This window comes from Apaloderma vittatum, unplaced genomic scaffold (genome assembly GCF_000703405.1).
Source record: "Apaloderma vittatum isolate BGI_N311 unplaced genomic scaffold, ASM70340v1 scaffold4148, whole genome shotgun sequence".
Taxonomy (NCBI): domain Eukaryota; kingdom Metazoa; phylum Chordata; class Aves; order Trogoniformes; family Trogonidae; genus Apaloderma; species Apaloderma vittatum.
The window spans coordinates 139,845-164,826 of record NW_009732355.1 but is presented as its reverse complement, the minus strand read 5'-3'; the positions used below and the strand labels follow the sequence as shown (position 1 = coordinate 164,826).

The 24,982-nt window shown below is 36.9% G+C and overlaps 1 protein-coding gene across 1 annotated transcript in view; it reads left to right on the top strand.

The window, feature by feature from the left end:
* The window catches only part of JAKMIP1 (janus kinase and microtubule interacting protein 1), an 82,271-nt gene that overhangs the window by 8,206 nt on the left and 49,083 nt on the right, over positions 1-24,982 (top strand). The window contains exons 2-7 of the mRNA XM_009875494.1: positions 3,284-3,778; positions 16,505-16,714; positions 17,371-17,490; positions 19,763-19,909; positions 20,525-20,665; positions 23,813-23,872. Of these exons, the coding sequence (XP_009873796.1) occupies positions 3,284-3,778; positions 16,505-16,714; positions 17,371-17,490; positions 19,763-19,909; positions 20,525-20,665; positions 23,813-23,872 (1,173 nt within the window). The remainder of the gene's footprint in view (positions 1-3,283; positions 3,779-16,504; positions 16,715-17,370; positions 17,491-19,762; positions 19,910-20,524; positions 20,666-23,812; positions 23,873-24,982) is intronic.

Here is a 24,982-nt window from a genome sequence, read left to right as displayed (position 1 = left end):
AAGGGAAAGAGAAAAGCAAGAATCATGCAGGATTTACCTGCCAAATTGGAATTTCAGAAGAATATAGCTGGTTGATTTGATATTCCTGATTAGAGCCTGGCAATACCAGTGTTTTCCTGTCTAATTTAGAGTAAAATGAGTTGACTGTAAAACTGAACTATTATATTTGGGGGCTAGTTAGCTCAGTCAGTTGAGTATGGCACTAACAACGCCAAGGTCATGGGTTCGATTCCCGTTCGGTCCCCATGCATTGCCTGATCTAGTCGAGAGGTGGTGTCCCTGGTGACAGGGAGGCTGGGTTAAAATGATCTCTAAGGTCCCTTCCAGCCTAGGCCATTCTATGATTCTATTTCTCTCTCAGGTGTACAAAGTACCTTGTCAAAGAAAACAACACCAGATGCAAATACCCTGTTGCAGTATTTGTATCTTTTTAAAGAAAATCCTTTTTTTCACTAACTGTTGAGACAGAAAGGAAAGGGAAGAAGCAATGACATTTTGCATTATTTTTCCAGGAAGCTTGCTGCTTCTTTGGCAGCAAAATTGTATCAATGTGCACTGATTATTAAAGATTTAATTTAGAAGGGCAGAAAACAAATGCTTTATTGGTGCCCTGCTATCCTGCCTGACTTTGTTTCCCTGTTGGCTTCATTTCTTGGTTATGCTTCATATTCTGCCTGTGAACAGATCAGCTTTGTTCATTAAAAGAAAAAAAAAAGTGATGGAAATCAAAAAAAGGCAAATTGCTTTAAAGTTTAAGTTCCTTTTGAAACTTTTTGAAACTGAGGCATTGGCATATGGGAAAATGCCACACTACTATTTTCATTCAGTCAGATGCTGTGGAAGGCAGACTTGTACAGATCTGCAGAATGTGCGGGAAGGCGGGGAGGGTGGGAGCGCAGGAAGAAAGGACAGCTTATGGCTCTTGGGGAATACCCAACAGACAGGTCTAACTTTCCATCTCTGACAAGACACAAAAATGAGAAAAGACCTCGAGAATTATGATGCATCTGTTTTACTGGGTCATGAGGAGTGATAGGCCTTTAAGATGCAATGTAAAAATCCAGAGGGGTTAGAAGGATTCTTGCTTACATTGCTCTTGCTGAAGCTTTTAAGTAAAATGACTAGTGATATATGATAATATTCAGTTACTCTGGTTTAATTTTTGTTCACACAGACAGCAACAATGCATATAGATATTGCTTTCTCTCAATTCAATGAAAGATTCAATGAAAGTATGACATTTTATGTCATATATACTCCTCCAAATTTTCAGAGTATATTAAAAATGCTTTTAGGAAGTCACATTTCTTAATGTGTTTTATTTTCATTTGCATGCTGTATGTAGAATATGACTAATTTTGAAGTACTGTAGTTCTGGAGTATATTAACTTGGTTATATATGCCATCATACAGTTTGATTTCCTGTGGCATTGTTGCTAGATTTCATTGTTCCGTTTCATTTCAATTTACTTTGCTCATCAGTAAGGAAATAACAGATTTAAGTAAATACTGAGAGTTGGTTCATATGCAAATTTATCTATGTATTCATCCACTTGTGAAAGTAAATAGGCGAGTAAAGTGTCTGAGGTTTGTTATAGCATCATAGAATGGTTTGGATTGAGAGGGAGCTTTAAGGACCATGTAGTCCAACCTCACACTGTGGGAAAGAATGAGGGATTCTTAGACTCTCCTGTGGAATTGTGTACCCTAATGCAAGCAGTGAAAGTTACTGTTGAAAGTCACTGGATTGTAACACTTTCTGCCCAGGGAAACTCTGCTGTCCATGTTGTCTGAAGGCTTCAGGTGAAGTTCAGACTCTGGAAATCCTACTGTTAGTGCTGTGGGTTTGGTGACTAACATTGGTCTTGTTTTATAGTCATGCTTAAATTATTTAAGTTGTAATCTTGGATTCATTGGATGAATTGTATCTGAGGCTTTTAAGTTAAGTTGTCCCATTTTTCCTAAATCAAACAAAAAAAGTACCTGTTTAGAACCAACCTGCTTTTAATAAACAAAATAATGACAACTTCTGGGCCTTTCCTGAACTAATATTATTGCTTTTAATTAATACTTTACTTTTGTTTTGACTCTAGAATCTGCAATCATGCAAAAAACCAAAGTTTTCATTATACTTTCATAGTAAATGGCAGTCCAAATACTAATAGAGATCTCTAATGTTTTTCTGAAGCGAGTTGAAATTCTGGCTTGGTTTAGCAGAAATTAAATACGTTGTAAGACTACAGATCCCAGGTTTGTACAGCATAGATGCAAGCAGTCTGGGAATATTGTGACAATGATGAACATCCTGCAGCTGAGTAGGTTCCTTTTACCATGAAGCACTGTTCAGTTTGTATGCTTGTATTGCACTCAAGGTTAAAACATAGGTCTTTGAAATCTCTGCCTCTGACTTTGCTTTAGATGAGAAGTACATATATAGAGCCAATGTTTTTGCAGTCACTGTGATAAGGCTTAGTAGAAAGATGCTACTGACACTGAATACTGAAATACGTTGTAGCCTTTCTGGTGTTGCATAATAGAGAAGCAAGCCTTTTTCCTTTTTTTTTTTCCTTTTTTTTTTTTTTTCCTTCTAAATGGATGTCTAATCCCACCAGGAAAAAGCATTGCTTTCCATGCAACCTGCTGAGCATCATTTTATGATGAGTTTTCATCACAGTAGGTATTACTATAATAGGCTATAGGATCTTTCTTTTCTACCCTCCTCAACCCTTAGAGTCATTGGCCTATATTTTCTGAAGTGTTTGGAGATGATGAGTAGTCTCAGTTTTGGGATGGTCCTACATGAAGCCCCTTGAGTAGGCTTGCTTTTTCAGAAGGACATTTCTTTTGGTTTATCTAATAATGACTTTCCCGTTACAAGAGCTAAGAAATTAAGAAATCTAAATTCAACGTATTCCCAGGATAAACACAAATTCTCTTCTCTTTATCTAAATCATTTTCCATCGGCTTGTAGGGTGCAGTAGAGGGCTTATGGATGAGAGTAGTCTGGGGTGATTGGTGGAGGAAATAGAACTGGATTGGCTGCTGCTCGGTTTTATTTTATTCCCTAAAGCTGAGAACTCCAAAGCAGGTTCCTGCATGCACATGGGGCTTTTCTCCAGCCCTGGTTCTCTCATCGTTTGCTGGAGAGCGAGGTGTCAGTTATGTAGTCTTTGGTTTTGAATATTAGGCATGAGTTCTTAACAATGCTTCAGAAAAAGCTCCCTTGGTGACTTTTAAAAGTGTGGTAGCACTTGTTAATTAATATTTTATATTGATGTTCTAGGTGGGTAAACTGAGAGAGAAAATACAAGAGGTTAAGCAAGAAAGGGAGCAGGAGCAGCACAAGCACACTGCTTATGTTTCTGAACTGAAAGCCAAGCTCCACGAGGAGAAAATGAAGGAACTTCAGAGTGTCAGAGAGCTACTGATCCGGCAGCATGAGCAGGAGGTAGCAAGAATGGTGAAAATCAAAGACGGTGAAATTCAGCGTTTGCAGTCCACAGTCAACGTCCTGCGAGACGGGGCTGCTGACAAAGTGAAGACAGCGCTGCTGAGCGAGGCAAAGGAGGAGGCTCGGAAGGCATTCGATGGCGAACGGACAAAATTGCAACAGGAGGTCTTGGAGCTGAAATCTGGCAAAAAACAGCTTGAAGAAGCTTTGAACAACCTTATGCAGGCGGATAAAATGAAGGCCGCTGACCTGCGCACAGCTTATCAGTCCCATCAGGATGAGATTAATAGAATAAAGCGGGAATGTGAGAGAGAGATCCGCAGGCTGGTAAGTTCATCAAGTGACGCGTGCCTATGTCACTTCATAGCAGGTATTGAATATATTGCTGTACATGCTCATAAATATCAAACCAGTCTTTTGTGGTGACGTCTTTCATCGGTGCTGGTTACTACATTAGGCCCCTATTTTCATTACTTTCTCCTCTTTACAGCAAAGATGAACCTTGGCTCCATGGTTAGCCCAACCCAGTCCAAAGCTTTTCGTCCCACCAAACAGAATATGAGGGAACCAAAACTTGCCAGGGTTAATTTTCTCAACCGATCAAAGAAATAGAATTTCCCTTTCCCACTTGCTCAACTTACAAAGCCCATTGACCAAAACAGTCATCTATTGCTCGTTTGGCAATGCAAGAACACTTTTGTGAGACGGCAAAATTAACTTCTCAGAGAGCTTTTTCTAATTTATGTTGGAGGAGCCAATAATACTGAAACAAGATGTCTGTGCTACTTCTGCATCATTATCCAGCTCATTTGATTTTAAGTATAGTTGCCCTTTTTTATTTTAAAAATTGTCTTTGTTTTTTCTATTGCAGCGGAAACGTTAGGTCTTAAGACAGAAAGATTTTCCATGCTTCATAAACCCCAGGACTTCAGCACACATGGCAGTCTATGCTGTTTGTATAAAATGCAAAACCATGCCATATTTCCCAACAGCGGGTGCCCCAAATATTTCAAATTATTCAACTTTCTAGAACAAAAAGAATCTGAGATGGGCTGTACACAGTATATTTAGAGTTCATCATCAAATGACACTTCTGTTTGGTACCATCATATTTTCCATGTATATGTGTATATGAACTGGAAAGTAAAAATCACTAAACAGAACTGGGCTTTTAGCTAAACCCAGGACAATATGTATATATCTGATTGTTAATCTGTCTAAGCTAACAGTCTAATAGCTACGCAAATAAATTCTAAAATTATAATAAGCATAATAACATACATCAAGAAGTATAGGCTTTAAATGGAAGGAAACGTTAGTTTTCTTCAGAAAAATACTTTTTCAGTTTGTGTTTACGCAGGTATATCCTCTTATTTCTTGTATTCCGTAGGAAAAAGGATGGTGAGCGCAAGCTGTAAATGTTTAATATCTGTTTAATGGTGGTCGCTTTCTGTCTGAGACAATAAAAGTTTTTAATGGACATTGATCAAGTCTCAGGGGTATTGTTGCCTTTGCTAATTAAAGACCACTGCAAAGACTGATGACATGAGCTTTCTGTAAGCATAGTTTCTTTCATATTTTGTTCCATATTATAAATATGAAGTATTAAATTCATGACCCTAAAGGACAGGTAATTTTTTGAAGTGTTAGGGGCAGAAGGTTGCTATGCTGTAGCACATGTGTTTCTGGAAAGCAGTTTCTAAATAAATTTAACCTTCTCAAGATTACATCACCATAGATGGTCAGGCAAGGCACGTAGCAGTGCACCCCAAATTCTGTCATCCCAAACTGCCCCAATAAACACACCTATGCTGTGTCTTTGAGTGTTATTGTAAAGGAAATGCTTAACTTGTTAAGAGCCTTCAGTCTGCAGAGGTGAGAAGGTGGTGGAGGAGCGCACTCAGGGTTTTCTGTCCTGTACAAAAAAAATCCTGCCGAGTCATTCAGAATTTGAATGGGAGCTTTAACTGGCCTGTGTTACTCAGTACATCTGACAAGGTGACTGTATTGTAAGAGAACGTAGATAACGCGTTTCCGATTCCCAGCCTGGAGGAAGACTGCCAGCAGTCTCATGGGCTTTCACTGGATATATTCATACCTTCCTTCTTGAAGAAGTACAGGGGAAAAATATCAGAAACATGGTATTGCCTTGTAGTGCCTCGACTTCTTTCAGATTTTCATTAAATTGTATTGTTTGTTTTTATGAGAGAGTTTCTTCTAGGAATTGGTAGCAATGTAGGCAGCTGTTATTGCAGAGGGCCCTCTGGGGTGAGAGTTCCTGGATGCTGCTGTCTTCCTCTGGGAGAGCAAGTGGGATTGTAAAATCAGATCATCAGGATATTTCCCTCTCCTCTCCTCCTCCCATTTTAATTAGTGCAAGGGATGCTTGCCTTCAATTGCAGATTAACCATTATCAGCTGTGGATTTGGGGTATGTGCTTGGTTTAGTTCCTACCCCTGTGGGATGAAATGGCAGTGCTATTAGCATTAGTGCAGCTCTGTAGCTGTGCTACAAATACCGTGCTTTTTGTATGTTTGTCGTGGTTTATGGCACTATTAAGAAATTAGCATCTTTGGTATTAACAGTCTAAATGGGCTGGCCGTACTATAATTCAAATTCAGATAGAGTAATTCAGTGTCTGATTGTCCTGTCAGACTTGGCTGATTTATTTTGTGTTTTAGATCACAGGCTAGTTTTGCACATGTATTTCATAGATATTGCAGGTAAACGAAAATACAAACACCACATGATATTTTTACCATTGATTTTAATACCCATGACTAATTTGAGTAAAATCTTGTGTTTTTTGGTTTGCTGTCAAATAAAAAGTGGTGAGAAAGGAAGAAAGCAAAATCCACTGTCTATGTATATATGGATACAATTATATTGTGTGCATAAAGAACTGTGCTTGTATTGTACAAATGTCAGTATTTTAGAAGTAACAATTAATCAATGTTGAGATTGTCTTCACTTTTGAATTGAGCCATGAAAATTACCCAATAAGCCTCCATACAGATTGGCGAAGATCTTACTGCCTAACAAGGGAAAGTAAAATTGTTATTTGGCAAAAGATATAATATGCTTTTTCTCTGTGCAGTATGAAATTGTATTAGGATTTGTCAGTTCCTGTAGTTGATTCATATAATAGGCATAGAAATGTTTTCATTAATTTAAGGAATGCTTGTGGGTATGGATTATATTTTTTTCCCCAAAAGGAAATATGGTTTTGGCTCTATATATGCATTGGCATATATATATGCTGGCAGCTAAGAAACTGGAAGTGAAGATAGCCACTTAAAAGCTGGAGAGACAGATGAGACATATCTTAGTAGTAGAGACAACTTGGAGAATAAGAAAGCAGGAGTGGCTATTACTTGTTTTTTTGAGCCAATATTTTGAGTAGTTGAGAGTGAATAACTGGATTGTTCTGTCAATGGAGTATGAAAACCACGCTGACATGATTTGGATACTTAGAAACAATATTTAAAAACAGCATATAGGAAACAAGAAAAAGAAAAACAAAATAGAAATAGCAGACTGAAAAATAATCTACATGAACAAAAAGTGTTAAAGCCTGCTTTTATGGTTCTTTTTTCCCCCCCCAAAAAATATACCAAATTGTAATTGTATGTTTTCATTTGTGGAGCTTCAGTATTAAACAGCCCTGAAGCTGAGGGCTGTTTAGGCAAGCATGTATGTACCTAAAAACCTGTATCGACAGAATTCTGTTTTAATGGCATCCTTGTAAGCAATATGTCTGTTTTCCTTCTGAGGTCTGAGCTGGCACAACGTAAATTTAATACAAACCTGATTAATGGTGAAGGGAAATTGAGTTTGTGTTCACGAAGTAGCTTAAAGTGAGGACTATATTACAAAGACATTTAATGTTTTAATTTAAATATTAAACAGTACACAAAATAACAATATATTTCAGCCAGTTTTTCTAGGGCTTCATTTAAGCTTGTAAATTATTTTGTTTTAATATCAGGTTTAGTTAGTTTTCAGTGGCAAGAAAAGTTTCTCTCTCTTGCCTGAAATTGCTGAAAGAGCATGTTTTAACTGGCGAGTTTTGACAACAGACCAACCTTATTCTGTTATCAGCACAGCTGTGAAGGAGGGCATGAATATCAAGTATATCATATTAATTAGAGGTCACATGCATTCTGGACTACCTGGACACTGTTTTTAAAAAGGCCCTTACTTTCTCTAGATACTCTTTTCAGAGATAAGAATGATGGACACTTTACAGTGCTTGTCTTGGAAATACATGCAAAAAATCCAATCATTAAAAGTATATTGAATTATTTCATCACCAACTTAATCATTTAAAGTATTTTTTGAATGAGAAGGAAAATTAATGCTTATTTAATCAGACTGTTAATAAAATATTTAAACTTTGGAGTAAACACATGACAGTTGTGTCCTGTATTTTGTGGTGCAGGGTTTGAGTATTATTTCCTCTACTGTATATGTCTTTAATGTCAAACCTTTCACCTGTTTTACAGATAAATACCATCTGACCTTGTTAACATCTTTGCACATATGGTCTTCCTAAGTATTCCTGAGCAGCTTGGATTGAAATTAAGCAGAAGACTTATTTCACTTTAGTGTAAAATGGTCCTAGTTTTATTAACCACAAGATCAACGCATCAGATTCCACTGATCTTATTAGGTGCACGATATGATCCATGTTTAAGAGGGCACACAGTGCGCCAGATGAATTAGGCTTGCTTATTTCAATGGTATTCTCAAATAATGTCATAGAAATTGCCTGAAAAGTAATGTGACATTACTGCACATTCACACTTGCAAGGAAAAAAATCTCTTTGCTTTTAATAGAATCGAAGTAAAAGGAATTTTTTTTACAAGTGATTTTCAGAAACTCCTCATTATTCATCATATATGAAGATATATGCACTGTTTAAGTGTCCTTAGACTACTTAGTCCAAATTATCTAGTTGTGTAAATTAAAAACTCCTTCCAGTGTGGCACCCTTCTTCTGTTGGTGTTTGCCAAATTTATGTAATGCAGTACATGGAAGAATATTATTCAGAATTATAAATTAAGCAGTTTTTAAAGGAAAAAATCAAGGCAGTTTCACTAAAACTTCTGTACAAGGGAATGACTCTCTTATGGAATAATTTATGTACCATTTATTTAGTGATTTATTTTTTTTTTATATTGTTATTTCAGTTTTCGTGTCTATGTGTAACACTGTCTTATGATTGAAGTGAAAGCTTCTGAAAGACTGAGGGCAACATCTTTTCAGAATTAAGAAATAAATTGTTCCAGTTCAGGAGAAAAGTTTGAACTCAAGTCCTTCACAAGTTAGAATTTTCTAACCTCGTACAACTCCTTAATGTGCTTGTCTGCCTACAAGTCTTTAGTGTATTAGCAATGGTATTCCATATGTGAACTGCAGTATCAGACAATCATAGAAAAATTTAGATAGTGAAGGCTTCTTGAGGTCATCTGGTCCAACATTCTGCCGAAGCAAGGCCGCTTTCAATGTTGGATCAGGTTGCTCTGGGCATCCTCTGGTCCAATTTGAGTGATGGAGATCCATAGGCTCTGTGACAACCCACCCCGATGCCTAGCCACTGTGAAATTCATTTCTTCCTCTTTCTGTAACCTTTGATTGCCACCCTTGTGCTTTTGCTGTGCACCTCTGAGCAATGTCTGCCTTGTTTATCCTTGCATCTCCATTTAGACAGCTGACTGGGCATCTGCAAATGTAGTGCACCCTGCGGGCTTCTCTCTGGCTGGCTGAGCAAGCCTGGCTCCCTCATCCATTCCTTGAATGCTGATTGCTGCAGCCCCATAGTGGTCTTACAGGCCTTTTTCCAGTTTTATGGTGCTTCTGCCAGTTTTTCAGTGCATTTTTTGTGCTAAGGAGTGCAAAAGTGGCTGTGCTGCTCCTGGTTTGGCTTCACAGGTGCTTAATAAAAGGCTAAATTACTTCTCTAATCTTTTGGCTACTTTCCTCCTGATTTGGCCCAGTATCAAGTTAATTTCAATCATTGCAAGCTCTCTCCACTTGCCCTCCTGGTCAGCAAAGTCTCTCCTTTTTTTTTTTTTGTTTGTTTTGTGTTTGTTTTCTTTCTCTCCCTTGCAGAAGTGCCGACCTCATTTTGATGTCCAGCCTTTTCTATTGCAGGAATTTAAACCTTCCCAGGGGCCGGACGTTGTATCTTTCTGAGGCACACTTTATGAGGATTTTTTGGCTCATTTCTCCGATGTATCTGAGTCCCTCTGAATGCTTTTTCTGCCCTCTACTGCAGTAATGGCTCCTTCAAATTTTTGTCATTGACAAATTTGGCGATAGCGTATTCTATTTCTTCATCTGGCCAGTTGATCAAGTTGTTAAAATGTGTCGTTACCTTCAGTTTTTGAAGGATAAAATTCAGATGATCAGATATAATACTTTTAGATTCAGCAATTATTTTTCAGTAAACCATAAAATAATAGGAGCAAAAGTTTAACATTCCACCAAAACCCAAAATTACATCATTTGCACTTGTGGCAACTGTATTCTAGTAATATTCACTTTCTCCTTTGTTCCCATTACTAGAATTTTGCCATTTCAAGGCAGCGAAATTTGAATCTTTGAGTTATGTTCAGCAGTGGGGGCAATGCAGAGACCTTTTGTCTCTCAGGAAATTCTGGTGCAGGAGGAGAGTTGGGGCACTCCGTGATCCTCTGCTGCCCTGAGAAGAAGGATGGAGCCTGGCTTTTCTCACTTCACTTTTGTAGTGGCACATACACACAAGTTTAGACTCCCAGTCAAAATTTTGAGTTTTGAGACTGGAAAGCTGAGTTTTGAATCATCCAAGTGTGTGCACTCATGCATGGTTGGGTAGAGCCAGCTGCAACATGCTTCTTATCAGCCACATACACCCGCGTGTATTTTACACGCAGCTGCTGATATCAAATTGTAGGCTGCTTCTCTGGATTTTGCCATCTGTTTGAGATGCGTGTTTGAGCTGCATTCCAAGGCTAAGCTAATCGCCTGCAAAGAAGTCCCTTCCACCACCTCCAGCATTTTAGGACTGCCAATAATACCTTGCTTTCTGTCTTAGTGAGATTTATGTTTGTCCTCTCAGGAGGTATCACGGCAGCATTCCATCCAGGCCTTCTTTTTATTTCCCCCCTCCCCATGAATTGAGCAGATCTAGTGAAACCTTTTTATAGTGTAGGCTCAGCATTTTGTCTTTGTTCTTAGTATTTTCTAAGGACTCTATTATGGTAGGTAGGCAGGCCACAAATCTGACTTTTATGCCTCTTTTCAAAATATGGAATAGAAGTTACGTATGGTGTGGCACCTAGACAAAAATCTCCTGAAGTTTGTATTAGCCATTCTACACTTTCCATCATTTTGGAGCACTATAGCTCTGTCAATGAACATTTATAATAGGAGAGAACTTGTCATAGAGGTTATAGTCAGCTACAATAGTGCAAAGTGTTTTTGAGAAAGATGTGAGAAACCTTCTATCAGTAAGGTCTGAAATCAACTGCCCATATGGTGTTTCTTATATAATTTATCAAAACTTCAATATATGCATTGCCTATGAGATTTACACAATTTAAATGTATGGGAAAAGCTATTGGAAGAAATTATTGACTGTTAATTTAGAAAAAACTGTATGTGAAATTAAGACTAAGTCACGTCTGCCTGTGTCTATGACCCTTACTTCTCCACTAGATGGCTGGCATTTTTCCTCCCTCTTCCCCTAAGGTTTCTAAATAAACAGCAAATGTTTCTTTAAATAGGTGGCCGTATTTGGTGTAGAGAATACCATACACAATGTAGACATATTTTAATTTCTCCCTCCAGGTGGGCTTTCAGTTTGGGATATTGCTGTTAGGTCTTATGTTATGTCCCTTTATAAATGTCCATTTAGTTTTATCTTTAACTGTTTATTTGAATAGCATCTCTTTTTTTTTTCTCCTAGTAAGTAGTAATCCTGTCAAGATATCTGTAATTTCAGTGTCAAGCATTTAGGATAAAGACGAAACCAGTTTCTTCTGGAGAAGAGCACTGTAGAATTTTGTTCTGCATTTGGCTAGGAGATAACTTTGATAAGGATGCGTAAGGAAAAAGGTCTTACACTTGGCAATGCAGCAGCTGGCTTTTTCCACTTTGAAAACTGAGTATGTCACTGCCTTGATAGATCTAGCTTTTAATTCCCTGGGAATTTCTCTTTCAACTTTGTGAGAGGCTAAAGTTCCCCCAAAGGTCTCTGACTTTCTTTCATTGTAGCTATTGAAGTGTGGGATAATTGGCAGGGGATGTTTTTTGCAATAACTGGCTTGGCTCTCTTTCATGTTTGATAAATATGATTAAAATACTTACTTCTGCTTATTTCTCTTAGCTATTAGGAGGCAGTTAGACACCCGTTAGAAAACTGCAATGTTGACACAGGCTTATCTGATATAATGCAGGTAATTGCTGTGTTCAGCACCTGATATTTGACAGTGCAAAACCCATTAATTAAGAAATAATAGTTTAAAAGCTGTAATTTTAACCAGAGTTCTAGAGTTACTTATGCTATCCAAGATGATTTCTCAGTAACTTCCCTCTGCAGCTGCTTGTGGATTATCTTATTTTCTTTATAATCCTTTTTTGCAGGATATACATGCTACTTTTTTGCTCAAAGCATATAATAGAAAATGTATTCTAACCTCATGTTGCTCCACTGCCTTCCTATCATGGACTTTTTGTACTGAACTGTACTATGCTTAATTGCATAAATAAAAACGTACTTATTCTAAAACGCCTTAAAATACATGCAAAACAATATAAAAGACCTCGTGTGAACCTCTTGTATTGCTTAACTGCAAAAACCGAAGCAGCCAGTTGGAAGGAATTTCTGGGATAATATATTTGATTTAGCTTATCACCTGTGAACCCAATGCAGGGATTGGGATCTCACTGTGTTAAATATGTTGGAAGAAAAGACGGTCTCTACTCTTTGTACCTTAGCAAGAGGTCTCAAAGAGTAGTGCTTGGAGGAATACACTAAAGCAGTGGTAGGAGATGACTGCAGTCAGATTCCAGTTGCCACGTGTTGCTTGTCCGAGCTAAGTTGTACCACAGAGACAGAAACCTTTTAGAGGCACCTGGCATGGCACAGGCCCTAGGCCCTACACCACACTCCCAGGAACACGAGAGGCTGAGGAGCATGTGAAAAACCTCTGCTTGATCAGAATCACGTCATGAATCATCCAGTGAGAAATTATCCATCCAGGTTTATTAGCTTTAGGGACATGGTTTAGTGGTGGACTTGACATTACTAGGTTAGCAGTTGGACTTGATGATCCTAAAGGTCTTTTGCAACCTAAACAGTTCTGTGATTCTATGATTCATCTCAGTACTGGCCTTGACATACCTGGATCACGTCCGATAGAAAAATTCCTCCATTTCTATAATGTATACTTCCCGTGTCTTAGGTTCTCAGGGATTTGTTAGTTTAAGTATCCTGATTGATGACTAGATGATAGATTGTCATCTCAGCAGTGTAAATTTTGTTAAGTCTACTTTTTTTTTCATGGTTTCCTTTTGTATTTTAGAGGTGTCATGGAAAAGGAGAGATATAAGAGGAATATGAGGAAGGTCAACCAGGTAACTAAGTGGTTATTTGTGGAATATCCCTTCAAGCTGGAACAGTTGCATGGGAAAAAACATGAATATGCATGACTGCATATATGACAAACTGGTATTGGGGTAGGGGTGTAGCACCCTAATACTAAATAAAGAATGAATGGACTCTTGTTGGTCTGTGAACTACTTTGACAGTGAGAGTGATTTTTATTGTTGTTGTTTAATGTAGTAAAAAGAAAAATGGTTTAGAGAATCCAGAGAGGAGAGTTTTGTGAAGAGAGTATCATTAACAGCAGCATTTATACTGGATGGTGAGCAGGCAGGACTGCATTTAATGTCAGAGAGGAGAAAGTTGCAATGACTAAGGCGTGCTATAAAAACTCTGGTATAAATCTACCTGTGTATACAAGGAGCTGGAGAGAACTCTCCCCCCACTTTTATTTAACTAGTGAGGTTATATCAAGCTGTAGCCCAATAGTAGTACCAAGTAGTTCTGCCTCAGTTATGGATTTTAGAGGTGATAGGCAAAAAAAGTGTTTAGATGTAATCAAAATTGCACCTAGGAGAGAACAGAATTAAAGATGACAACTATTTTATATATGTAAGTGGTGAGTAGTTTTGGGATGGCTCCCTAGTGACATAAAACATAAACTAAAACACGTGGGAAAAAAAAAAGGAATGTAGTGCATGGTGAAGTAACAAATTCTGGAGGCAATTTGGTGAATGGAGATTGTAGTAATGAATACAGTTAAACCTTTAAACTTGAGAGGTCATGAAGGAACCACTGATTGTGATTTCACTTAATATCATAAAAGCCAATGATGTTCAGCTTGTCTTCAGTAGTCATAAATGCCAACTGGAAAAGATCTCAAAGTATGAGTGTTTATATGTATGTGTATATGCATACTGTGTGTGGTTGTTTATGTACACGCATCCATATATACCTATAGGGAGAGAGAGACCAAAACATTTATGTTCAGTTGTATTGTGCCCCAAGTTTCAGAAACAGAACTTAAGGTAGAACCATCACTGCTGCAGTTCTGTTTGCTGTTATTCAGTTTGCAGTAAGTTAATGGTTTAGAAATTCCTTTTTCTTCTAGTCTGTACTTAAAAAAAACCCCCAAGTATTTGCAATGCTCTGTGTATTTGTGTGGCACATGTGCGTATATTTATGTAAGAGATTTCTCTAGTAACATATAAGCCCAAAATAAAAGAGGATGTGCAGCCACTGCTATTACATTGCTATTTTCAGTTGTTATCTGTGCCACCAAGATTTTTCTATTTGACTGAAACATGGGTTGTGTTGTTTTTCTGAAAGTTTCACTGCATGTAGATTTTATAGTAGAAAAAACAGTAGCAGGAAGTGCAGAGGGGAATTCTACCTTCTTTCCTGCCTTACCCTAACTCCCACCCTGAAGCCATGCTCTTTCACGGCATTTCTTTCCAGTGTGTGTAAGATTGCATGCTTTGATCTATGGAAGTGTACGTGATGGGTGACGTGGGCGTCATTTTGCAGGTCACATCTGTTTCAAACAATCTTCTGCTGCTGTTCAGTGAGTAGCAGCCCATACTGAGATTGTTGCTTTCGTTTTTCTTCCACCTTAAACACCTATGTCATTCTGTTTACAACTGATGTTGCGGGAAAGTGAAGAGTGTGAATCGTGCTGCTAATTGGGTAGCCCAAATTAAGGCTGCCTGTGTAACTGTGATTCTCCCTTGTTAACTGCATGCCTTGAGTTGACAAATTCCTATCTCAGTTTTATAGATGCCCAGTGTGAACACCTGTGTAATTGAAACTGTCCGCAGTATTTAGTTACAAGACATTTTTTCCTCCCAAGAGTTCCCTGATAGACCAGTGTGCGTGACAGATAGCATTCAGTAAATGAGGCAGCTGCTTGATTTTTGTCATTGCTGTTCGCTGCACAGTGCCACTGAAACCCTGCATGTTGCAAATTCTTCCACTAATAAAAACTGCATTCTTTTCCTGCAAGTCCTTTTTGGCATACTTGAACGTCTCAAAAAAATTAATTAATATACTGGGAAGTGTTTATTGGATGAGGAATTGAGATGTAGTGACCTTCCCAAACTAGGAAAAAAGACTCCATCAGAACGAATTTTCATCAGTTCCAGTTGGAACTTTAGTCTAGACCAGCTTATTCCCTTCAAATTTGACTATCATGATTTGAGTTGGTTCAGCCAAGCCATGTCCTGCCAGTCAGGATCTCTACACAAACTAATTTCACGTGCTTTGTAGGCTGTGCAAAGAGTAAGCCAAGAATCCTCAAAAAGCAAATTATATCAGATTTTATAATAGAATTGTGTTAGTCCTGTACATCAGTCAGATTTAACTATAAGTTACTTCTAACATTTCCTATTTTTCCTTTTTTTTGGTGTAACTTTTCATAAAGGACTTCTATGCATGTAGAACTACAATAGCGAACAAATGTATGATTTAACAAGTTCATTAATTTATTTTATTTTTTGAAATAAGATTGTAACAGTTTTATTTCCAAAAATCCATGAGTTTATGTTGGCCAAGAAAACAATTTAGTAAACTGAAAGAGATACAGCAGAGTTCCAATAAATACATTGTTAATGGTTAACATTCTTGTTAAGAAATCTGTTTCTACAGTAACTGCTGCAGATTGTCACTTCCTCAAGCATTTGGAATAGTACTAAAGTGAATTTAACACTGATGCTGCAAGGGGTGAATCCTATGAGAGCTAGCAGTATGCTTTATTTGGTATGGACAAGTATGAACAACACAGTTCAGTAACCATAGAGGGTCTTTCATAACTATTTCTTCCTGCCCTTTGTTCTAATGCTCTGTGTGCATTTGTTTTTGTCCTGCTATACAAATCCTAGACCTCATTTGAATCGTGTAACAAGGGCACATAAAATACATAGATAGGCTTAATATTTTAAGTTTAAATATACGTGTGTATATGCTACTAATTTTTTAAGATCTCTGAAGAGATTTACTATGTGTGATTTTCATTAACGAAGAGGAGGTCAGCATGGGCAAATGTGTATGGCTTAAGCTTTAAAACAAAGCCCAGGTGAGTTTTAAAGAGCATGTTTGTCTTACCTTGTACCAGCCCTGTGTTTCTTCTCTGAAACACGATGAAGGGAGATTGTTCTTCTGCTTATGGAAGTGTCTATCCTCAGATGAAGGGAATTGTTTCAGTGGCTGTGTATTCTGTTTCGGTGTGTGTTTGCATCTGTTCTTGTTTGTCTCTTGAGCTGAGACTGCACCAAGCAAACTCATGAGTGAAGGTTGAAACTTTTTTAAGGGGAAGGGAAGAGATATAGCTTCCTTTTGGCAACCACCATTTGGGTTCTTATATAATTCTGAGAGTAACAGAACTTTATTTTTGCAAGTTTGTGGGTACCCATGCAGTGAACACTTGGAGATGTTACAGAAACTTCCTTCTTGCATTATTTTCTTCCAGATGGATGAGATAAAAGGCAAAGACAGGGTGATTCTGGCTCTGGAAAGAGACCTGGGTGTCCAGGCAGGCCATACACAGAAACTGCTCCTTCAGAAAGAAGCCCTGGATGAGCAGCTTGTCCAAGTGAAGGAGGCAGAACGATACCACAGCAGTCCTAAGAGAGAGCTTCCTGCAGGAGTGGGGGATATCACCGAACTGATGGGAAGCCCGGTAAGAAAATTGTATTTTCTTCAAATGTTCAGCACAGGGTAACTGCTGCCTGATTGTTCACATTGGTTTTGTAGTTACTTTTGAAACATTAGAAGGGCTCATTCATAGTAAATAGCCCTGTGCGTTTCATTGATGATTTAGAAACTCCTTGGATTTCAAAGAATGCTGAGAAATATGTGGATGTAGAACATTTAGAAGTTGCATTGTGAGCTCCAGTTATGAAGCCCATTATTTTCTTAGCTCTTAATTTCGTAGCTTTAGAAATTATTTTAACCAATGGCAACTAGATACTGCTCAAAACCTGAGCCATATGATTTTAATCTCTGTTCTGTGCACTGGAATTATTTTAGCTGATAGTAAGAAATCTAGTGAGAAGTATCTAATAATACATAAAATACTATTTATCTAGCTGCTTTTTTTTTTAATTGTTACACATTTACATACATTTCGTAAGTGGACAATTTTCATGTAATATATCATATAAGATTTGCGCAGGATGTTATTGTGTAGTGTTTCAGTTAATTAAAATAAATTTCCAAACATTGATGTACAAGTCTATTTTAAATTTTCACAATCCACTTACATGATATTAAATTACAGACAGTAAAATATTTTTTAAAAGCTAATTTTGTGTATCTATGTTTTTTGATGTAAAGGAGCAGCATTTGGATGAACGAGATATGCGGAGATTTCAATTAAAAATTGCTGAACTGAATGCTGTAATAAGGAAGCTGGAAGACAGAAATACTCTCTTAGCAGATGAAAGAAATGAACTGGTAAATTAATTAGTTATAACACAGATGGTGACTGGGAGGGCATCTTTATGGTAAAAGGCTTAGTGTTGGGAAGTCAGTGTTATAAATAATTTACAAATTATTCCTGGTTAGACTAAATCAATTATATCTAAATATAACAGAGATTTCTATAGAAATCCACTTTGTGATCATAAAAGACATGAATAGAATCTCTGTTGTTCCAGAAATCTAAAATTTATAAATTTATTTTGGGGTCATCATAATCAAATTGCCTGGTAGCTTGCTTGTGGCACTGTTTAATAGTGTTGTGTAAAACATGCATAATCTATGCACTTAAATTACTGTATTAATATTTTTGAAATTTTACATTGTTTTTGTGTTGTGCTTATGCTAGCTAGGAGTTAAAAAAAAGCTTTCTTGTGCTAGTGATGAAAAATCTACCATTTCTCCAGGGAAGTGTCTTAAGTAGGTGAAATTGTCCTAGGAGAATGATAGTAACTTACAAAAAAAAAAAAGGATATGGCATGAAATTTAAGAATTAATTATATTAGCCTGTGTTGCTGTTTAATTGCTTGTACTGAGGTTAATAGTAAAACTCCCATTGACTGCAATGGGAAGTGACTTTAACAATAGGAAATTTTACACGTCCTCTTATAATGCCCTAATTCTAGTGGCAGTAGAAAAAATTTTTCATTCTAATTGGATGGAATTTTCCCCTCATACAACCTGTGTATCTGCTTCTAAAATAATCCTGTTACGGACGGTGAGGGCAGAAGGGGAGGGCACTCGTGCAACGTGCCAGTCCTACAGATGAGTGAGGCACTGGCATCTTCTTCCTTGCTTTGTCAGACTTAGCTCTTCATCTTCCGAGACAAAGGCTTTGCTTTATGATAAAAACACTTAGTTTAGTTATGACATCGCAATGATTATCAGAAATTTTCTTGTCCCACATCTCGGTTGAATCTAGGTTAGTGAAGTTGATTGAGCAATGCTAGACTAAAATTGGATGAATCAAGACCACGATTGTGACCACAATTGTGCCTTTTTCTTTAAACTTTTCCACTTTGAATGGCTCTATAGTCTAAACTGCCCCTTCATATGAAAAAACCCAATTCCTCATTAACAATTTAAGTTTCTTGGTGTAAAAAGAATGTGGTTTTTAGCCTGGGCATAATTTGCCATTTTTACTATTTTGCCTAGGTGCTTGTTGTTTTGTTTGTGTTTTTTTTTTTCTTTCCACTTTTACTAGTATAGTTCCTTTGCTCTATACTTTCAAGAACGTCTTGCCTTTTTTCAAGATTGCATTATGTAAAGATGAGATAATTCAGCCTCCTAATCCTTTTTGTGGATATAAGTAATTCAAAACATCTCTGAAGAATGTTGAAGGACTGCAACACCTACCCTTCAGTGTCCCTCTAGACAGAGGACATGATTCAGTCCTCAACACATCAAGAAGTGCTCTTCTTGATGCTTGACTTAGGAAAGAGGAATATATTTTGGAAAAGATATGAAGAAGATTTTAATATATTAAGAGACAATATTATGTAAGCCCTGTACTATCACTAAAGTTGTGTTAATAACATGATGAAAAATTATTTTCTTCTTAGAATGAAACAGAAACCCAAATATTCAGTGAAATTATCTCAGGAGATAAAAATCAGTAAAATTAAAAATCTTTTGATTGGGAAAAAATATTTTTCTGCCAACAAAACAGCTCAAGGATTAAAGAAATTAAAAAAGTGAAATTTTGAATATACACAAATGCAAGAAAGGGCAGTAATTTGCTTCACATAATTGTCTGACATTGTAAAACCACAGGAGCAAAATTGAGCAGCTTGAAAATGTCAGCAGAATGCTGAGATTGAATCTGTGCCCTCTGGCTGACTTTCTCATTGCTCTAATTACACACTAGCTATAGGGTTTTTTAAAGTAGAGGAGGAGGAGTTTACTCCTACTAAGGGATAGCTAAATTGTAAAAATTACTACCCTACAGACCTAGGTGTCACAAGACCCTCATATTCAATGAGATTAGTTTATCAAGAAATCACTTTTATGGATCCTTGTGTTTTCCAAGAGCAATACCCAGTGACCAGATCTAGTGTTTTTGCAGATATGTCTTAGTCGTTTGGTCTTCTGTAGTTCTTAGTTCAGCAGTAGTCTAAATCAGATGCCACTTAATAAAAGAACTAAACTTTCTGAATGAAGAAAGAAGGCAACTGAAAACAACCATATTTGTTCTTTCCTACAACTATAAACTAAAGCACAGCTAATTTTATTCCTTTGATATTTGCAGCTGAAACGTTCTCGGGAGACAGAAAGTCAGCTGAAGCCTTTGGTAGAAAAAAATAAGAGGATGAGCAAAAAAAATGATGATATGTTGCAATGTATCCAGAGAATGGAAGACAAAATAAAAAATCTATCAAGGGAAAATGTAGAATTGGTAAGTAATCATCTCTGACATCATTATATAAGAATGCACTTTCAGATGAAAGGGCTTGTGAGGCTGTTACTCCAACACAGGCACTTCGGTCACAACTGTGAGGTGGTATAACTGTCAAATGCAGCCAATACAGCTGAATATTCGTATTCTAAATTCCAAGTGAGATGTGATTTGTGTTGTATCACTTCACACTGATTAAGGAAAAGGATCATGGATGGATAAAAGGTGTTTGCACACAAAAATGTATGACTAAAATTCAGCTTTACTAAATGTTGCTTTTATGATTAGAAGTAAGAGCTAAAGTTGAGTGCATGTGCCAAAGGCGCTACTATGCTAGATCATTGAGTTTACTTGTCTGCTAATTTTGTCCCAGACTGTATTCTATGATTCTGTTTTAAAATATCTTATGTGAGATATTGCAACTGAGGCATACAGAATGTATAAATTTTCTTTTGTTGTTGAAAGAGGCCTATGGTGTAGTGGAGTATGCACTGAGGAGTCTAAAGAGTTCTTACTTACTACATCACACATGACAATTCTCCTCTTCTTACAAGAAGACCTTAAAAAAATGATTTTTGTTTTGTGGATTTTAATTCTTTTTTATTTTTTTTCTAGAAAGAGAAATTATCAGCACAACCAGCACTGAAGAGGCACACATCTTTGAATGATCTCAGCAGCACACGAGAGGAGCAAGAAATTGAATTCCTTAGACTGCAAGTCAAAGAACAGCAGCATGTTATTGATGATCTCACAGTGGTAATGCTTATGACTGGTATACACACATGCATGCACACACGTCTGTAGGCAAGCTAGATATCTGAGAGCAGTATTTTAACTCCAGTTGTATTAGTGATACAGAAATAATTCTTTGGTATCAAAGGGTGTTATTTCACAGGTAGTGAATGAATTTCTTTGGAACATGTATGAATCTCTGTATTATAAAATATTTACCTACTGTGAGCTGCTTGTGAAAAGAAGTGCATCAGTCCATCTATCTTACTTTACAAAATTAGCTGCCAGCAGCTGAGGAACTTGAGGAAAGGACATGTTCCAAAACTTAATGACTGAAGTGTGTTGGATGTAGCCTCTGGGGCAAACCCTTCCCCTACTGTAGAAGTTCTCCTAAAAGTAAAGGAACACACAGGATGGCACTGATTTCACCTAACTGAGCGTTTCTAACCGAACTGCCCACACTAGCTGTCTTTATTACAAATGGAGAGAAATATGCATGGATCGTTAACTGAAGGTAGCAGCACAATTTAAGATTAGAATTGCACAGCTGCTACCATCTAAATGCGAAGACTGTTTTAACCGATGCTCATAAACGTTCGCACTGTTTGATCAGGACTATATTGACTTGTGTGAGAAGTGTATTTACTACAACTTTTGCTGCACCCTCCTGGTGCTGGCAGAAATAGCTTATCAACTCTGAGAGACCTCTGCCCTTCTGGAGCAGTACCAGGAACTCAGGCAAGCTCAGAGCGTCAACAGGCACTACTGGCTGCTACAAAAGGATAACATGAATTTAAGATAATTTAAATAGAAAATGAAACAATTGGATACAACATTGAAAATAAAAAGAGAAGATGCAAAAAAATAAAAAAAACAAGATGCATTATTGCTCTGTCTGGAAAATTGTCTCTATTCCTGGCAGTTCATCTGAGACTCTGACGCAGGATTTCTCATTGTAAATCAGTGCCAAAGGCTGATGTCTGGGTGCGTTCTTCAGCGTCACAGTGTTACAGGCAGTAGGAGGTTACTCAGACACTATGATGTGGGTAGGGTCTGATTCACAGAGCAATGCTGCTTTACCTTCCAAATACAATTGTACAGGCAGGGACTATGACATGATCTTAAATTCCCAGTATATGACTGATATGACATCACTTATATTTCAGTGTAAGATGGGTATGAAAGGACTCTCTTTTAATTGTCCCAGCCCAAAATCTGAAGAACTATATTGTATGCTGATTTTATATAAATAGTATTATTTTGTGTTTAGTGTGAAAGTAAAATAAATAAATATTTTCAAATATGGTTTCATTTTTGCTTTGCTTCCTGTTTGCAGATACTATTTCACTTGCAGAAATAAGTTAAATTGCTAACTTGGATAACACTTTGATTGTCTGTACAAATCAGTAGATGCTTGATATGAATGCAGTGGAATTCTGCACTTCCATTATGCTTTTTAGCTCTCTTTTCTGGTTCAAACCACACCTCTACAGAATACAAATGTATTGTAATTATCAAGAATGACCCACATGTCACATACCTGATTAGTACAAAAGTTATCAGCCTAACTCCAGCTGAGACCAATATGATACACAGAAATAAGAACAATAGTCTTAGGCAGTAGGGTTGTCTGAATTGATTAACAGTGTTGTTTGTAGGACACATTTGATGCTGTTGAAGTCATATCAACTTGAGCTCTCCCCAGCAGCAGTGCTCTGGTCGGTTCTTAAAAGGAAAGCTCTTGGGATAAACTCAGATGATTGCAAAATATGCCAGTCATTCAGCAAGTGGTATTTTTTAATTGACATTATGGTTGTTCTGGTAGCTTGATGTATTACTGAGACAGTAATTTAAGCAGTCTTCTTGCAAATAGGGTTAGAAACAAGAAGGAGTGAGGGATTTAGGAAATTTATTTTTTTTCATTCTACGCTGAAGTGAAAGCAAAGTCCAACTGTTTGGACACCTACTTGGGAGGCAGGAGGCCCAGATTAAAGCAGGCACTGTGCCAGGTACCTGAGGAGAGAACATTTTTCTCCGGCACTGTAAATTTCAACTGTGTGGCTTCAGCTTTAGCTTAGTATATTATATTATACTGCAGCTTGAAATACCTGCTACATTCTACCTTAGCAGTCATTACTTTTCCTCATTTTGAAAGCCAAATGGATTAAAGGTGCTGTATAAGTAATTTTGCATTTCTGAATTATTTTGCATTTTCCAAAATTTCATTCCTGGAACAATGTATTGATAAAGATAAATTATTTTATTGTGATTTTTCCCTGGGAGCTTCCTGTTTGTCCAGTTTCTGAACTGAATGTAAAGCAAATAACTCAAGAAAATAATACTTTGCAGTGAGCAGTAACTGCTAGGGAGGGACTTGGAACTGCTAGCATTCTTTTAAAAATAATGCTGCAAGTAAAGATGTAGAGCTAAAGAAAGAATCACGAAAAAGGCAAGGAGACAGATTACTTGCCACCTGTGTTGTTGAAGTTTTTTTGCTTGCTTCTTTGTAATTTTTACCTTTTTTTCCTCCTCTTCTCCTTTGAGATTCAAGGCGGTATTCTTTGAATTAAATGTTCATAAACCCTGCATTTTTCCAGTTATAACCTCCTCCTGTTATGATACAGTTAAGTGTAATCTTGTTCCAAAGCCACAGTAGGAAAAAGACACCGAGCAAGTTGCCACAGACTGAGAATGCCTTTGGATTTGGGACTTTTGCCCTACAAGGATAAGTCATATGTAACGCTATATCCTGCATATGCATGCTTGTATATCAGAGTATACCTGATATAATCACTTGTAATTACTAAGTCTGGACTCATTTTTGGCTACTGACCTGCTTCTTCAGGATGGTTGAATTCTGTTTCCATAGTGAGCTTCCTGGTAAAAGAGTCAAAAGAACTGTCAGAAATCTGTGCCGATTATTTAACAAAGCTTTTTCTTGCCAACTTCCCATCAAGTATGTGAAATATATGGCTAAAGCCTTGTTTGCTAAAGGGAAAAAAGTGCAGTACAGCGTGGTGTTATATCAGCAAGGTGTTATTCAAAAGGATAAAGACATTGTGTTAGCTTTACTATAAACTTTAAGAAAATTTTAATGATTTTGCTTTGTGTTAGATGTATCTAGATATGTTTTACAAGAAACCCATACCAAAATGTCCTTCTTCCTTTTAGGAAAGGGAACGGTTATTGCGTTCTAAAAAACAGAGGAGGAAAAGTCTGAAGCCTCTAAAGGTGAGTGAACATTTGGGTTTCCATGTATTTCTGTTATTGTGAACAATGTTGGTTTCAAATACTACCTGAAATGAAATCTTTACTTAAATTAATAGTAAAGTTTCATATAATTCTCCTGCTTAATTGCAATTAAAAACTTTGTCATGATAGGGACATTACAGGAATGTCCCTGGATATTTCTGTATGTGATATATAAATAGTAAGAAGATTCTAACAATCTTTCTCTAGTAACTATTTTGGTCTACAGTGCAAAATACCAAGAGAAAAATTTGGGTTGCAGAAACAGAAAAGTTTTGCTTCAGAGTGTGCCTTTAGTTTTTATTGTAACACACGCTTAAAGGAAGTAATTTTGCTGAATAATGGTTTTTTTGTGAAGTTAAACATTAGCAGCCTGGAGTGTGCAGAATGGACTAAGAGGGGAAAAATGGAAGTGAAGAGTGGAGAAATTATTATCATCTATATGGTAGCTTAATATATATTCTGCCATAAATGGGTGCTTGTCTTTGCTATCTTCTGCATAATATATTCCTTGTGACCTCCAGGTGGTGCTTTTCTATTGCTCTGTATTCTGAAAGATTTAGCCATCAGGGTTCACTGTTTCAGTGGGAATTTCTTCAGGTTATGTGCCTAATAATTTTGTCTTTTACATGTGAAGAAAGAAGACTTCAGAAGTAACAATAAACCTTGTATATATTTTTCTGTTATGTAATGGAAGGCTGATAAGTACCAAATGTATTTGCAGTAACCCTGAACTGTTGTCTTTTGGTGTAGTATATCTGGAATTTTGTGTGTTCAGAATGAGTTTTAAAACAGGACATAAGATTAAATATATGTATATATGTATATATGTAACTGATACTATAATTTTTATAGTCCTCTCTAATTATTAGCCCTTATCAAATTTTAAATTAATTGTGTAAGATCTCTTGCTTAAGTGTAAAGTTCCTAATGAAACAAAACTAGTTAGTTTAATTTTTTAGGAGTTAATGACTAGAGATGCTAATTTCTATAGGCTGAAAACTTCCATAATTATTCATTTATGTCTTAAAAATGTTATGCGTTAATGGAACTTCAGCTGACCTAGATTCTGGACCCTTTTATCTATTTTCT